At 35.3% G+C, this 17824-nt stretch overlaps 2 protein-coding genes across 4 annotated transcripts in view; both read right to left on the bottom strand.

Annotated features, from left to right (window-relative positions):
- FAP (fibroblast activation protein alpha) overlaps nt 1-3463 on the bottom strand; it is a 40106-nt gene extending 36643 nt beyond the window's left edge. The window contains exons 1-2 of one of the 2 annotated variants that reach the window (XM_085228718.1): nt 3154-3463; nt 2771-2855 (exon numbers count right to left, since the gene is read on the bottom strand). In XM_085228718.1, coding sequence (XP_085084844.1) covers nt 2771-2855; nt 3154-3159 — 91 coding nt within the window. In that variant the 5' untranslated portion in view covers nt 3160-3463. The remainder of the gene's footprint in view (nt 1-2770; nt 2856-3153) is intronic. The other variant, XM_085228717.1, reaches the window with a different exon arrangement.
- A 3973-nt stretch (nt 3464-7436) lies between these two features.
- Nucleotides 7437-17824, bottom strand: part of IFIH1 (interferon induced with helicase C domain 1) — a 32524-nt gene continuing 22136 nt past the window's right edge. The window contains exons 7-16 of one of the 2 annotated variants that reach the window (XM_085228714.1): nt 17170-17387; nt 15521-15637; nt 15075-15198; nt 14758-14985; nt 12821-13077; nt 11245-11394; nt 10330-10491; nt 9694-9884; nt 8448-8541; nt 7437-8349 (exon numbers count right to left, since the gene is read on the bottom strand). In XM_085228714.1, the coding sequence (XP_085084840.1) occupies nt 8167-8349; nt 8448-8541; nt 9694-9884; nt 10330-10491; nt 11245-11394; nt 12821-13077; nt 14758-14985; nt 15075-15198; nt 15521-15637; nt 17170-17387 (1724 nt within the window). In that variant the 3' untranslated portion in view covers nt 7437-8166. Of the gene's footprint in view, nt 8350-8447; nt 8542-9693; nt 9885-10265; nt 10492-11244; nt 11395-12820; nt 13078-14757; nt 14986-15074; nt 15199-15520; nt 15638-17169; nt 17388-17824 lie in introns of those variants that run through there. The other variant, XM_085228715.1, reaches the window with a different exon arrangement.

Here is a 17824-nt window from a genome sequence, read left to right as displayed (position 1 = left end):
TTAGCAACTTCTTCAGGCTGCTAATCCAATCCTCATGCTCCACTTTCTTATTCTCCTCACTGCTTTTTTAAACTGAAATTTCATCAAAATATTCTGTCCTTTCTTAACGTGCAAATTTGGTAAATCTGGCTCAATACTGAGCTTTCACTGTTAGATAAATGTAGATTTGACCATACTTAACCAGGCACCCCATCATGGACTGTGAAACTAAACCTATGACCCTGAGGTTTGTTAGAGAATATATAGTTACATCAGAATTTAATTTTTATCTTTTTTTTTTATTTTATTTCTTTTTTTCTTTTTTTCTTTTCTTTTTCTTTTTTTTTAATTTTTATTTTTATATTCTCTAGAACTCCAAATGGTACAAGTAGCTGAGAAAGAGGAAAATCTAGTTGTGTATCTAATTGTATATGAATTCTTTCACTAAACACACAAGCAAATTTTCACTACAAAAACTAGTTCACATAAGTAGATAAATTCAAGATATACTTTTTTCCCTTTCATTTGTTTCCCTTCATATTTGCTACCTGTTTAAGGCAGTTGCAGAGTTCTCTTTCACATCCCAACAGCAGTGTTTAGTGCAAGACCTATCTGTAGAGATCTGGTAACCAGAAGCGTGATGTAAACAAAGCCCAAATGGGGAAGAGCTCAGAGAAGGACTCCATTTTGAGGCGTGGTTGGATCCTGGGACACAAAGAAAGGCTCTTGGAAAAGTTCAGGATATTCCAGGAAAACTGCTAAGGTTTATTATTTTCTTTTTTCTTTTTTTTAATAACAGAAGGAATTCTGCTATCTTGTATCATATTCCAATTCATGAAAACAATCACTTTCTAGTTATGTATTTAGGGTAAAAATTTCTCGCTTATTTTAGACTACAAATTTGGTTTCTATGACCTTTTAAGAGATACAGCCCAATATCCCGAGTGCTTTTGAAAATCTTGTGGTTAATTTAGAAAGAGGCCAGTGGGATGAAGTTCAACAAGACTAAGCACCAGGTTCTGCACTTAGATCATAATAACTCCATGCAATGCTACAGGCTTGGGGCAGAGTGGCTGGAAAGCTGTGCAGAAGAAAAGGATCTGGAGGTGTTGGTCAGTGCTCAGCTGAAGATGAGCCAGCAGTGTGCCCAGCTGGCCAAGAAAGCCTATGGCATCCTGGCTTGTATAAGAAATAATGTAGCCAGAAGGAGCAGGGAGGTGATACTCCCCCTGTACTCAGCTCTAGTGATGCCACACCTCGAGTATTGTATTCCATTTTCCCATTACAGTAAGTGCACTGAGGCCCTGGGGTGTGTCCAGAGAGGAAAGGACAGTGAAGCTGTGATGAGTCTGGACCACAAGTCTTATGAGGGGTGGCTAATGAAACTGGGATTATTTAATCTAGAGGGGAGACCAGATCTGTATCTACAATTCCCTGAAAAGAGGTTGTTGTGAGGCAGGTGCTGCCTTCTTCTCCCAGGTAACTGTGATATGACAAGAGGCCTCAAGTTGCACCAGGGGAGGTTTAGTTGGATATTAGGAGAAAGTTCTCCAAAAGAGTGGTCAGATACTGGAACAGTCTGCCCAGTGAGGTGGTGGAGTCATCACCCTGGAGGTGTTCAAGAAACGTGTAGATGTAGTACCCTGGGATGTGGTTTAGAGGGCAATATTGGTGGTAGGTAGATGGTTGGACAAGATGATCTTAGAGGCCTTTTCCAACCTTAACTTATGATTCTATTCTATAAGGTTGGTATCTCTTTGCAGTGCTACCTCCAGCCATGATACAATGTATCCTCGTGTTCATATGATGCAGAACAGAATTAGCCCTACCTTATAAATCTCCAACTCCTCCCCAGCAGAAGTACTCATGCTAAATATATTAAAATGAAATATCAGGTAAGAAAGGGAGATTTGACCTTCCACTAAAGTTGAATATTAGCTATAAGACTAAGTAAAGGTAAAGCTGAACCTGATTTGCCAACATATCGGCAAAGAATAATTATAGAAAAAAGAAATTATTGCTGCTACTGGAATATATATATATATATTTATATATAATTATTACTGTTTTAAATATTTCAGAGGCATTCAATTCATCCATTGTAGTGAAAGGGATATATAAATACTTATCTCTCTCTTACTGGATTTCTCACAGAAAAAAATGCCCATTAAAGCCAGTGCCATTCAGACTCTAAATATCAAACCACACACACTTCAAGCTTTACCAGTGGACTCAACAGATCGTTCTGTGCATCAGCAATTACTCACAGCTAGCATCATACTAGAACAAACCATGCACTCCTATTTTATCCAATGCTGGCTTTAATTTCCAAATGCAATCTTAAACATGTCCACAAACAATTCACCACATCCTTTCATCAGAGAAATATTTAACTTGCAATTGTCTAGAGATCCTTAATAATTATTAAAATACAGGTTCACCAAGCTGAAAGAAACTATTAACAGACTGTGAGACTCTCATAGCTCCTAACATATATATAATATGAGATCTAAGAACTATTTCTGCAGTCTTGTCTAAGATTGTCATACGTCATGAGTAAAGTTAACTGAGGCGCTTTTCACTTCAAAGGGTTCATTGTTTCAACATCTGCTGGCATTTCGATCATACCTTCAGGACATTTCAGCTGTCAGTACATTTCTGTAAAGTGATAAAGCCGTAACAGTACAGGCACGACAATCCTAGAGATGATTTGACAAACTTTTATGAACTTTAAAAGCCAAAGAAGCTAAAAACATTGTGTTTTCTGCTACATTAGATAGAAATGCCTTACCTTTGGATGGAAGCAGTACAATACATATAAGAAATAAGGAAAGCAAAACACATACAACCACGCCAAATAGTACTTTTAGCCGGGTCTGCAGGACAGAAACAAAAAATAATTACTAATATTTTCTGAGGTAAACTGTTATAGCTATCTAATTAAATTCTCTTATTCCTTTTAACGGCTGAAATCCGTCCAGAAAAAAAAAGAAAAAGAAAAAAAAGAAAAAGTAAAAAGCAAAAAATATCTCCACGGTACATTTGAAAAGACTTCCCTTTCCTTTTTCTTTAAGGCAAATACTTTCACAACAGAGCCCAGCCTTGTACAACAACCAACAGTTTAAAACAACAGATGCAAATATTATCGAAAGCTGAATTCAGCAGCATACAGACCTTCATTTTTCTGCAGTCTTCCTAAAGAACACAAACTCTTTTTTTTCTGGGAGCTGGTCAGCGGATCTAGGAGAGGAGTTGAAAAAGGCAGTGTCTGTTTTCACAGTTAGAGGCCAAACCTCTGGCAGACTTTTTTTTCCTACATACTTTTGTAAACTGTGCCAAATTTCAAAGGGTTTCCATAAAATTAGAAACAGGCTTTCGGGGAAGTTCTTGAAGCAGAAATGGACATTGGGCAGCTACAGTGGTGGTGATTATATACTTCTCACCAATGTGAGCTGTAACCAACATCTGGGTTTTATGACTCAACAGTTATTTGATATCTACTGTTTTTCTCTGAAAAGCATCTACAGTGTATTTTGGCAGCCCTCACATTCTCAGGACATATTCATGACCTTATTTCTACTTCCTACTGAGAAATTAAATGAAAATTCAGGCACGTTGTTATTGTTTATCTATAACTCTTTCTTGTTTACTTTCTAAAATAATAAATGATAACATAAACATTCAAACCAAGAAACAGATACACAATTTGCTTAACATCTTCCATATAAGATAATTACTTTTTTTTTTTCCCCTCAGAAAACAGTAAACTTCCACATAATTGAGCTCAGACATAACTCTGCTGGCCCACGGCATTTCAGAACAGTGCTCAAGTCATCAACTGTACTTATTTCATTCAGCTCACTGAAATGAGGCCGCCTGCAAACAGAAAACTCTTTGGACCGCCGCGTCAAGTTACACAAGAGGAGCCTCAGAAGAGTGAAGAAATGCTTGAAAAGAGAAGTACGCTTTGCTCGCAAGACTGGTTTTGCCCAGCTAGTCTCAATCTCGCCCATCAGCGCTGCTGCGAGGAGAAAAACCTCGCGGCACCGCCTTACAGCGGCTGGCTGCGGGCCGGGGGCGGAAATAGCTACGGTTAGGAGGCGGCTGCGGCGGAGTAACGGCCGCAGGCAAGGCACGCTGCCCCCTGGTGGCCGCGCGCGCCAGCAGCTGCACATTGGGCCGAGCAGAGGAACGGCCGCTCGAAGCAGCCTGCAGCCACGCGGCACGGCGTTCCCAGCTACCCTCTCCTTTCTGCTCTGCTCGGTGCTCCTTCCCAGCACCCTCATGTGACTGGAGGCTCTTAGGCGTGTCTCACAGCTCTAGCAGTCAGCCAGGCTCAGCTCAGCTTGCATCTTGCGGCCACAGTAGCAGCAATGGGTAACGCCACCTGCCCCAGAAGACTACAAACTAAAATCATTCCCTCTGGCTTCTCTAAAAACTGAAAATACAGGAGATGAAATAATAGATTTCCTGTTACACCGAGGTATCTAGCAAAGCATGAAATAATGGTTTGCAGAGGAAAAAAAAAACCCACTATACTACCAACCAAAAGTGGTCAACTCCTCAGCCTAACAGAGTGGGCTGGAGTTTGAACCATGACCATCATGCTGCCCCTCGTGAGGCAGGGGCTGATCTGAGCCCATTTGGCAGTGTTTTGGCAACAGTCATTGCATTAGTCTTGGTGGGCAGTCTGAAAGAAATTCAATTCAGCTGTCTGGAATACACCCTATTTTCACATAAACTTGTGTTTTTTCAGCTCTTGTCACAACAGTGAAATTATGCAAGAAAATGCTTCTGAATAAGATCCAGTCTTGTCATTGAAATCCAGGAATAAATTTGTAGCCAGGTATTCACCTTGTTGACAGGAACCATACAAGTAAAAAGGCTGAGAAGACCAAAATACATTGTTCTTGATACATTGTATACTAAGGCCAGAACTGAGCTCAGCAAGGATAGTTTCCTAGCAAGATAATACCAGCTGTTCAAAATTAAAATTAAAAAAAAAAGAAAGAAGATGATTGTGAAAACCAGAACATTGCAAAATTGCAGACATAGGTTTTGCTCAGTTAATAGTTTTTATTTCCAAACATGAAGCTTCCTCTAAGGAACAATAATTTAGAGAATGCCTCAAAGGAAATGACTCAAACTCACAAGATCCAAATGACTTTGCTAAGTGACTATATGCTGCGTATTATGGGTTTTTCTAATTTGGAAGTCTAAATGCACATGCTTCATCAAGATTTACAAACACTGGAGCATTAGAAACAAACCAAAATTTACCTGGCAAAGAATGAAACTTACAAGTTTTGTACAGCTACTGCTCCTGAGACCCTTCTCCGGAGTGTTTATACAGTACACACAAAGAATTAAAAGTTAATTCTTTCAATACTACTCTAAAATATTTATATTTTCCAGATGAGGAAATGGACATTTACAGATGTAAGTTGTGCATGACAACAGACCAAAAGTAGATAGAATAATGTAAAAAAACAACTAAAGCTGAAGCCAAACACACAGCTAAACAAATCCCCAGTAACTAAGCTTTTCTTCTTTCCACATTTATGACAAATAAAAGCTGTAAGTAGAAAATGCAATCAGGATTTGTCATGCTCCCTGGAGGACTTCGAGTCCATAAAGGCAATAAATGCAGAAGCAACTAGCAAATAAAACATGGCAATTTAGCTTGCTTTTTACAACTTCACACTTCCTGGATGAGCAATACAGGCACGTTTTATGATCCCATTCAGAGAGAGTGACTTGAAGTGGAAATCCTTATTCTACAAGCCAGCAGGATTCACCTGAGGTTTGTTATCCATTATGCTGAAATGAGATTGTATCTTTCAGCTTTGGTGACAACTTGGTTGAATCATACTAGGAATTGGAAGTGTGACAGCAGCACACAAGTGGACTACAAGAAAACCAGACATGTTGAATTCAACTATAAAAGAATGAAGAAACAAGTTGCATATGCTCTTCTTGCTTCATTGAAGTATTTAGGGTTCAGAAGATCTACTCAGCACAGAAGCAACAGATCCAGTGATATAGTTTTACCAGGTTTTTACATTTCCTCAAAATACTGAATAAACTACTTCAGGTACTTGGAAATTATAGGTATATGTTACATTTACATTCTAAACTTCTCACAAGCCTTTTCTGATTTATAAGTTTTCTTCAAAGAACTGTGACAACTCATATAAAAAGAAATGCAAAGATTATCTGGATGATAATTATTTGCCAAGATAAATTATTCTGATATTTAATTCTTAGTATATTTCATAGCATCTTATTTGTCACATCAGATAATGATCACATTAACAAAATACACCTTAAGTCACAATGCTCCATGATCTATCAATCTCCAATATCTTTAAATAGTCAGGTTCTCAGATCCATGTCTAAAATTGAACCTATAGAATTAAGTAGATTCAAAATGCACCAAAACTTTCAGTAGAAATCAAAATACCAGTATAAGGAAGAGAGTAACTTGTTTACAGGACAACATATGAAGGAAATGTTGGTTTGCTTTCTTTTTGTTTTACTTTTTTTTTTTTTTAAATAAAATCTAACTAAGTATGTAACACCAAACAAAGAACTTGGAGATTTTATATTTGTTTTGCTCTGCAAAATATTTTAAGGAAGGAATAACATTGTGCAAAGACACACACAATAAAAATACACATACACTACCAACTCCTTATACTCTGTTTCCCACTGGACTTCCCTGCTTCAGTTGTATCATTACAATTGTAGAAATGCAGTGTCTTGAAAGACCTTTATGTGTATAGTCTCTTAACTCTCAATACATCTGACATCTTTTCCTTTTCTTAGAACAATTTCAACCTATAAGACACAATTTCTGTAGGTTAAGCACAGTGAATCTACAAAACCTCTACAGTAAAATCTTATCAGGATGCATATTTATTTTATAATACTATAATATGTTTATAAGTACTTATCCACAAATTAGCCTGTGTCAGTTTGATGATACTTGAAACATGCCACATTTCTGTTAAAAATGAGACATCCCCCCCCCCCATAAGGTCAGACATGAAAAAAAAAAAAAAAAAGAAATCTGGTCCTGATACAAACTTGAAGTAAAATCTGATTTTAAATAATTTACAAAGTATTTATATTCCTATTAAGAATGTAGAACTCTTTAGCTTAATTGAAACTTAGAAATTTTACCTTGGGCTACTGAAGTGTTTACATGTCCATTCCAGTAAACATACCACTGAATTTACAAAGCTGACTGTTGTAACAACAAACAGATCTCTCACTCCAATATCTTACGTGAAAGAGAGAAGAAAAATCTGTCAACAAGGTAATTAAGGAGACGCATTTTGCTATTTTTACAGTCAGAGTACCACTATTTCTTACATTTCTAGGGTGAAACTGTAATCTTTTTACTGTCAAAATAATTACAATGAAACAGACTAAACAGCATCAAAGTTGGCAAATGCTATTCGTTACAGTCATTTATTGGAAAAAAAACATACTTCATTGCATAGGTAGTTTAACAATCGTATGAAACTAACACAAAGAAAGTCACTTGGCATTGTGCTTTACAGACATTAAAATAATCAATTTCAAGTAAATTTAAGGGCTTGATTTTTTAAAATCTCTTCTAATGAAATTTTACTTCATAAAAATCTATAAGCTTACAGCTAAAGATAAGATGAAAGACTAAATCATGAAAACACTGAAGAAGCAACAATGACTCAAATAACAGCCAAGTAATTTGCTCTTTTTACATGAATTCTTTTTTAAGACATTTTATCTTCACAAAGGTTGTAGAAGAAAGTAGAACTGAAAAGAATCACCATGGCAAGTCTCAAGAAGTCTGTCTCATGTTCTGTGCTTGAAGACAGGTTACCTAACATGCATTTGAGTGTTGCCAAACCACACTGGACACTACTGAGGAGGGAATTTGTTCCATGAATGCACACCACTACAATGCATTTGTTCTTTGTTCTGGAGTATCAGAACAAATTGAAGCGTGGACAGCTACTTCGTCGTCCTTTTCCTTTCTTGGGCCTTTTCTCCTTTTTAAGGCAGTTTTTTAAGGAATTCAGGAGCCTTTATAGTGTTCATGATGCAATATCTATGGTGCAGAACTCTACAGGACACAGGAGCTTCTAACCAGCAGCCAGAGAAGATTTTAAAGTCTTTTATTTTCATTCTGAGTCCTTAATCTTCATCGCTTGAAGGACAATGAGCTGCATAATCAAGATTAGGAAACGTGATGGGCAGTTCTCCCCATTTCTTGAAAATCTCCTTTGTTGTTTTCTTGTCTTCAAAAACAACCACAAAATTTCTAATCTTTAGACAAGGCAGGTCAAGACCTCGATAAACCATCATATTTCCCCAAGGCTGTAAGTAAAAGGAAACCATGTTTCAGACACACTATCATTAGACATGCAAAGACAGATATAAACAACATAAAAGTATGAAAAGAATTTGTTCCTCACTTGTCCACAATCTTTACATATAATTTCCACATTTGTCTGGTAATCAGCATGCTTGTCTTGCAATGTCCTGTTTTCTCTTATATGGTAAAGATGTCTGAAAAGCAGTCAGAAAACATGAGTCAGAATACAGTGGTCATTCAAAGCTGTGCATGGCCTTAAATACACAGTGACAGCTATTATTGAAGTCAGACATGGAAACTAGAAGCAGTAAACTGTCTGACTTTTGCACAGACAGAACCAAAGAAAACAGAAAGTCGTATTACATGCTTTTAAGTAATGGTGACATATAAATGTACTCCATGCCATCTTTCGTAGCATTTTATAGAACCACAGAATCATAGAATCACCAAGGTTGGAAAAGACCTCTAAGATCATCCAGTCCAACCGTCCACGTATCACCAATACTTCCCACTAAACCACGTCCCTCAGTAGAGCATCTAAATGTTTTCTGAACACCTCCAGAGATGGTGACTCCACCACCTCCCTGGGCAGCCCATTCCAGTTCCTGACCACTCTCTCAGAGAATAGGTATTTCCTAATGTACAACCTGAATCTCCCTTGGCACAAAAAAAATGTGCCAGGGGAGATTCGATGGACATATATACAATTCACTTTTTTTCAATATATGAGCACTAATTTCTCATTAACTCTTCAAGAAGTCTATACAAATTATACCAGTGATATGTCTCAATGAAAGAACAAATTTGAAAGGCAGTGACTTTGCAGGATAGCTACATAATTAGAAAAGCATGACTTATTTGTAATGTATAATACCCATTATAAAATTACTGTGATAAACTGAAATTGAATTAAAACATTTTCTTGGCTTCTTAATTTCCATTATAAGTGAGAAAAGAAAGTCACTTCTTGCCATCCTGGCACTGTTTAACATAAGTAAATGTTTAACAAACTAGATAGCGTGGCATCTTTTGCAGTGGAGATATGAAAAAACAAGAACATTAGGAGACATATAGTAGCAGCATCACCAGCATGAATAATCTCTACATGTACAGTTGTCAATGCACAGCTCATGATCAACATGTCGTTTATGAGTCACTGTCACTGCTCAGACTTTTATCTGGGGTCTGTCAGTGGTATTACTGAGTTTAAGATTTGGCAATACTGAAAAAAACCTGTTCATTTTTCCCCTCTCCCAGGGCCTAAAGGACTACAGACCCTGCACAACCCCACTGAAAACGAAATCCATTTCTGTCTGAAAGAGACAAACTAGTTCATAAACACTTACTGGAAATCTTTTTTCACACTGACATGATGCATATTTTCAATAACTCGTATATCTTCTCCAGAACATATCACCTTGTGGCAATTCTTGCATAGGAATGTTATTAGTGAAGGGTTTTTCTTATATGTCTTACGCTGATCTCTCTTTGCCTTCATTCGTTTTTCCACTATACTTTGCAACTGAAAGTCCTGAATCTAGAAACGTACCAATAAGACAATATTCTAGTGGAATGATCATAGCAACCTTAGAAATCTTAACAGTAATTTCCATAAATTGTAGATCCTTACAAGTAAAACATATTCTGAAAATGTAATTCAAAATGATATATTCAACAAAAAATAGGCTGTCTAATAAGATATGTCTTCAAAAGGAAAAAAAGATATCACGTAATAGTAATACAATTTCTCTTTCAGTTACTACACTGAATTCATTGACAGCACTTTTAGTCAATTTTCCCAATTTCTTTTACCAACAGAAGGTGCAGAAACAAATATTGGCAAAATTACTCAAAATTATATGTAACAGCTAATATAATTTAAGTTTTTCTTCCCGTAATAGTAGAAAGTATTCCTTACAGAAGAATTCCTTTGAAAGCCATCAGCCTTCTTCAATGGAAAAGTGCAGAGCTATAGCGGATACCTTGTTTAAATATTCTTCTGGTGGCATCTCTTGGACACGTTGAATGGCCTTATACATCATATTTTCACGGAAAATATTTACATCTTCACGTTCAACCGCTCCTGAGCCACTTGAAGCCACAAGTGCATAAGTGCTCTCATCAGCTCGAGCTCGACCACGGGCCTACAATTTGCAAAGAACACAGTATAAAAAACACAACATCCCAGCAACATCAAACAACACTTGTTCGTATTTTGGAACAATGGACAGGTACAACAGTCTTATTGCAGTCCTTTACGCAATGGCTCCACAGAGCTTTTTTTTTTTTTTTTTCCACTTAGTCAGATAAAGAATCAGTCAATACCATACACTGTTTCTCTATTATCATTGAAAATACCTGTGAAACAGTATCCAGGAGATTTGTCATTAGCACAACATTTTGCAAAGCAGAAACCATATTTTGTCACCAAAAAAATAAGCATCCATATAAATATCTCAAACATATTTACAAATTAAGTGAGAACATAGACAAACTATAATATCTCTTTTTAGCTATTGGCAGTACAAATGTCTTTATACATTTCATTTATTATACGAATTGGAGAGTTGTAGCCATGTAGATGTATTGTCCAGTGGCCATTAAAGCAATGAATTTGATTGATTAGGCTGGAAACGCACATAAACTTAGAAGTCTATCTTCATTACTCAAAGACAGAAAGTTAGTTTCAACCAGGCCTCTGGTCATATCCTCTTATCTTTTCTACATCAGGCATAAGACAGTTTACTAGTTGTGTAGAGCTTTAAATGAATTTTACACTGTTCCACATGGAGGCAAATTTTATATTACATACAGATGTAGGTATATGATTCACCATTTGTGTATTCCAAACAAAAAAGCACTTTTAAAAATAAGTGAGGTATGCAATAAACTCCTACCTGCACCATAGCAATTTCATTGGTGACCAGACCATAGCGAATAACAATGTTACACTCTTTGATGTCTAGGCCTTCCTCAGCTACAGTAGTAGCAATAAGTAAGTTTATACTTCCACCTCGGAATTTATCAATGACTTCCCTTTGCTCATTCTGTAAATAATATTAATAATAACAATAATAATAATAATAACAACAACAACAACAACAAATACATCAATATATTAACGTTCAGTATTAGTTTCTGACATTAGTTTCTTGTAATGAAGAGGATTAAAGAATTTTAGCTCAATCGTTTCAGAGTGCAAACATTAGTGTCTTCAAAAACTATGTTTAAACACCTTTTAAGATCACAAATGAGAAGTTTCCTTTGAATATAAGTTTGGTGCCATGTGTGACAGAGGAGGGAGAAGAAACCAATCTTTTAAAAGATAACTGAGCTGGGAAGTTGTAGTTGATGATTCCAATTCAGAGATGCTATGAATTTTGATAATATAGTTCTTTCTTCTATATTTACAAAGTTTCTTAAGTAGTTACTAAGAATTTCATCTTATTTCATCTTATAGTACAATCTTCAGTACTTCAGTTCCAAAATAGTTAAAATTCCTCATAACTGCATTTTGTTGCTCTCCTCAGAAAAAAAAAAAAACAACCCACAGTGATTATGCTCATAATAGATATAGCATCCAAAACACAAACTTCTGAATTAGTTGAACATTTCAAATAAGCTTAAGCAAAGAAATACAAGCTTTGTAATATAGTCAGTTTCAAAATGTAGAAGCTATTGGATTTAAGTAATGTAGTCTAGTGATTAAAGAACAAATTTTCGCAGAAAACAAGCTTATTTTTGAGTTAACAATTCGTGGTTTGTTTTTTTTTTTTTAATCTGAAAAGAGGTGAAGTAAATTAAGTCTTCACTAACATCCTTCATGCTTAAATGCTGGAGTAGCAATTTCACAGGATGTAAAACACAGAAAAAGTCTTAGCAGACTGAGGCACTTAATTTTGAAAATGTTAAATTATCAGAAAGACATGTGAAGTTAACACAATGGTATGAGATGGACCAACTGTTAAATTTTCATTGTGAATTTTGGCAAATTTTCTTTCAGTGATTGTCAGGGTGAAGAGCAGATATAAATTTGTATAAATTGATTAAATGATGATATCAGAAAAAGTCATCATTAACATTGTAGTTTACTTCATTTTTCAATTCAGCCACTAAACTGTATATTTAATTACTTAACTATCATACTCCTTCTACTGATATTTTGTTCACTTTTTTTTTCTTCATATGACTCACTACAACTTGTGACCCTACTGACTACATACTCCACTAGGAAACTATTGCCTTTTACTCCTACTGTCACAGAATCCAAGCACCAAAAAAAACTTGCTTCTAGTGGAAATAAAATTAAAATATTGTTACTCATCTAAGCTACAGCCTCTAACTGTAAGATGCTGGCAGATGAGAAAGCAGAACTCTGGGCTCCAAAATGCAGTCCTTTGTACTAGTACTAAAACAGAATGTTTTCTCAAAAATATGTTCAAGATTTTAACAACATAATGCATATTTCTGTACCTGAGTCATAGGTTTAGTTTCACTATTGTGTCCAGCACCAATAAGATAATGAGCTTTGATTCCCACTTCTTCAAATTTTGGGTTATCCATAATCCAGTGGTATAGAGCTAAGGCACTTTGTCGAGTCTTCGTGAAAATAATCCCTCTTGATTCTTCAGTCTTTGTAAACTCTTCCATTAAAGTGTTTCGGAGCTTCATTAGCTTCTCATTGTCATATTCTGGCTTTCTAGCCAACTCTTTCAGTTGTTTCTTTTTTTCTTTAAAAACAGTAGATATGAATTAAGAAAAAGTAACCAAGTAAAATAAAAGCTCTAGAAAAATTCAGCAAGAGCAGTTTTCTACATACTTCTCCCAGCATGACAAATTCACATCCAGTTCAAAGAACTGTGGCATGTTTATTTTTCCATGTTCATTAACCAAAATAAATTACCATTCACTTCTAACGTACACTTTGCCTATACCTCGTGTTGAGAATAAGTGGAAAAAAAAACACTGCCACATACCAAGACTGGTGCAGAGTTAACTGCGCTCTACTAAAGAGTTAAATCACAGCTTATCATATTTGCTAAAGTTTAAAAACAATTGAAAAAGTCTTACTTGGAAAAACAGATTAATATGTACAGTCATCAGTGCTGACATTTTCCATATACATTTAGACATAATTTGTCCCTAAGAAACTCACAAAAGCAGGAAACCCTTTTGGAAACCTGTAATGTTATACGTGCCAGGATTGTTGCATTCTTTTCTCTATTGAAGCTTTTATAGACATTTCATTATGTTCAATGAAAGGCTTGGTGAATGACTCTCTTACACAGGTATTATTGCCCATGATCAGGAAGGATCCATCACACTTTCTTTTTTTAATTTAAAAATTTTAATATTTAAAAACTTATGGTCAAATGACCTTATAAACACAACAATAGCACTTAAAGATGGAGAAAGGAGAAGGCTTGTGTTGACACTACAACCATTTGCAGGTTATTGTTTGACTAATCCACCTTGTCCTGTGAAATGGTACTTATGCTGCAGTAAAATCCATCTTCTTTTGCATCACTCAAAAGCCAACCTATCTCCTTATCACTGTAAAGGCAGTAAGAGAAAAAGAGGCTGCAAAGATTACAGCACAAAGGACCGCATAAATTCTCATTCTAAGGTGAATGACTGAAAAAAATGGCAACTGCTTTTGGCCTCTGAAATTTAGCCTTCTGTTTAATTGTCTCAGTAACAACTCTACTTGGAACTTCCAGTCTCCTAGTATGTAGTGAAATGTTGGGAAATGCTGGGAGAGGGCTATTTAAAAAAAAAAAAAGCCATTGAACCTTACTTTTGTTCCATTTGCACAAAGTTTTGTCCCTCAAGAATATATAATGGAATATACATTCTATCTACCTGTTAGAACATCCTCAGGGACATTTCATTGGAAAAAAAGGAGAGAACAATTTTTACTTACAATGAGCATAAAGGAAGTGTCCTTATGCCAAAACTGAAGAACTTCTACTCCATGTTTGGACATATAGAATCACAAAATATTTTGGACTGGAAGGGCCCTTAATGACCATCCAGTCCCAACCCACTGCTGTGATCCCACTATATCAGGCTACCCAGAGCACGCTCCAAGCTGAACTTGAATGCCTGCAGGAATCGTGAATCCACAGTTTCTCTGGGCAATCTGTGCCAATATTCTCTGAGTAAAGAATTTCTTTCTAAAATCTAAACTAATTCTCCCCTCTTTTAGTTTAAAACCATTCCCTCTTGTTCTAGCACTATCAGACCGTGTAAAATCACACTGTGATGTTTAATGTACTTCGTACTTTATGAATTGAGACATTCACATATCTTCATAATAAATAACAGTGCAATTTTCTATGAAGTAATAATCAACGGGCACATGCAAATTGATTTCTAATATTTAAAATTACCATGTATTTCTAGCTTACCATGAAATAAACCCATTAAAAATTCATCTGTTTCATCCTTTTTTGATACTAATGGTTCTTCATCATCATCACTCCCTGCTGTCTTCTTCCTTTTTAGCTCCTTATAAAAGTTATTTAGGTGATTGTATGCATCAACCATTCGAATGGTATCATTGATTTGCAGTGCATCATTATATTTCTTCAAGTGTTCTGCACAGACACGTTCCTTGCGTTTTTCTTCTTTTGCAGCTAAAGGTTAACAAAACATAAAAAAACATTTAAAAATTCCAAAAACAGCAGATAAACTCAAAGCCAAGGTGCTTTCTCTGTGCACTTACCTCTTCTCTCTTCCCTAATCACCCATTGTTCATAAGGCTGAGATCCAAACTCAGATTTTGGATAGAGTTGGCAATATTTTTGAATATCTTGCATGATCTCAATAATTCTTTCTCTAAATGGATCCTACAAAGAAATGGATTACTAAAGTAAGTATTTTCTGGCAAGAAGAAACACTAGACCTAGCTATTCTGGCTGATACCAAATTAAAAAAAATATATAAAGTTCAAAGCCAAGTAAGGTCGCTACATGCATTTACAATCATCAAAAACAATAGTTCAAAACATGATAAAAATTTTGGTGTGAATATTATATTTTTAGCACGTGTAATGTCAAGGTCTTTTGATCTTCTGAACTACAGAATCAAATATGTAAAACTTTTTTTTTTTGATACCATTCTTTGAAAGGGAAATGTAATTTCAACAGTTATTTGTCTGATAAAACATACCCTTCTTTTGTCATCTGCAATCACAGTCTTCTTAAATGGATCCTTCACCTGATTCTTCAGTTGGGAGGCATGCTCTGTAACAGTCATGATTCTGCATGCATCAAGATTGGCACAGATCTATAAGAAAATAATGTGTATTTTTGTTTGGCTTATTTAACATGAAAAATGAGTTAATGCAACATACCTTCTCAATTATACATTGATTTTTTTTTTTTCCAGAATCTTCTGCATTTTTTTCTTATTAGAAAGGCAAATTCTTTGAAGAGAATTTGAGAACGCAAAGCAAGTTGCTTTTGCTTTTTAGGCCAGAAGTGATTCTTTCACATAAGAAAATGTTTGCAGATGAGGGTGCAAAGCAGGTAATTTGAAAAGGAAAATATATCACCAATACTTCAGAAGAAAATATGTAACACTACAAAACAAATAAAAAGAATAATGAAATAGAATAAAAGAAATGTCACGTTGTTATTCTAGCAATCTTGACATATATGTAGAAAATAATTTGAAATGATCTTTCTTGGAACTCGGAGAAAATTTCTACACTAACTGCACAACTGAAATAGATTTTTCAGTATTTGATCTCTCCTCAGAAGACATATGCACGTTTAAGGAAATGCTCTTTTTTTTTCTTCTTTTTTTCTTTTCTTTTTTTTTCCCCATGAAGAGTTGTCTGGCAGGCAAACATTACAGTGTCTGAAGCAGTAAGTATCTATTTGAACTTGCAAATTCAGATTACATTTCTTTACGCAGAAAAGCCAGCATCTTAAGATTTCACAGATAATCTTTTTTTTTCCCCCCCCCTTTTCTCCTGGCCTGAAAGTTTTTTTTCAATATACCTCATAATTACATATATTTCAATAGAGCATAACAGTTTCTTGCAGGTCTCACCTACTCAGTTTCACATTTTGTTCTTGTGCAATTTACTAGTCAGGAATATTCACTGAAGTACTATGCTAAATTCTACTTTTGTATCACTAATTTAAATCCATTGATTTTCAAGTTAAATAGTTTCTTTCAGAATCACAGTTGTTTTAGGCACAGAATCTAACCAGTTATCTCCAGTCATGTGTTTATGGAACTACACACTACTCCCTCTCAAACAGAAACTCTTAACTGTTGAATCTTAACTGTTGAAAACAAACAAATTTGCTTGCTACCTTCATCTCACAGGCACCTTGTTTCAGCTTGTTTTCAGTAGCCAACTTCATTTTTCACTTTCCTGCATCCACATACAAGCAGAGCTTAGTTGCTCTGGAAATATAGATGTAAAATACTGTGACCTCCCTAGGACTTAAAATATGCAGTAAATTTTAATCCAGTCATGTAAATTTAATCCCGTCATGTAAATTTTTTTTAATTTAATATTAATTAAAAAAAAAAATCTCTGTGCATTTCTTGCCTTGAATCTCGAGAGTTTTTTTTTTCAAGAGTGCCAATCTTTTTACTTCTCAATTCATGTAAGTAGCCTTTATTTGTATAGTGATTTCCATTAACTTGTAGTGGGACAATTTGCTGAATGACTGTAAGATGAATTTCCATACATATACACAAAAAAATTTCAGATTATATATTTGGAGCCCAATGCTATAAGGTTTTACTTTAGCAAAACAACATTTCTTTGATGATTTGAAAATGAAAGGGCAGTTTACTTTCAGAATATGTTCTTCAGCTTTCGGTCTGGATTTTGCACCGCCGACTCCAGGTGAGGCTGTGAGTCCCAGAATCTGAGGCTGTGGAATCAAAGGTTTGTTTTCTTTTGCCTGCTTTCTGTTCTTGATCTTATCTTTTAAGTAACGTCGCATGATATTGTTGTAAACACCTTCCTTTTGAGTGTGATGGCACTCATCAATAATCATGAGTGAAAAATCTGGGGGAAAAAACAAAAAACAAAATTTTCTTTCAAATGTAAAATTGTTTGAATAAATCTTCTTACAGATAAGGACAATGTTGAACTGATTGTTTATTTGAGTACTAATTGCATTAGAATATTTGAAATATTTGAGTAAGAAGTGAATGGACCTGTATATATTTAATGAACTTCAGAATCTTTTCTGCACTCTTGACGTGCTAAGTAGTTGTACATTTTATGTAATGTAGAAAACTTTTCTGTTTTTGCAAAACCAATCTAATGGCATAAGAATTTCAGATATTTTTAATAACCACCATAACAAGTAATAATCAGTGATAAGAACATACTTTAGTTCTACTCTGTACTATCTTCCATAGGCATAACCATAAATACATGTGACAAAACATATCACTTGTCTACACAAATGAACAAAACACGTTAGAAGTTCTTCAGAT

Source organism: Meleagris gallopavo, chromosome 7 (genome assembly GCF_905368555.1).
Source record: "Meleagris gallopavo chromosome 7, MGAL_WU_HG_1.1, whole genome shotgun sequence".
Lineage (NCBI taxonomy): Eukaryota > Metazoa > Chordata > Aves > Galliformes > Phasianidae > Meleagris > Meleagris gallopavo.
Note: the sequence above shows the minus strand (reverse complement) of the source record. Positions and strands in the feature narration are given on the sequence as shown.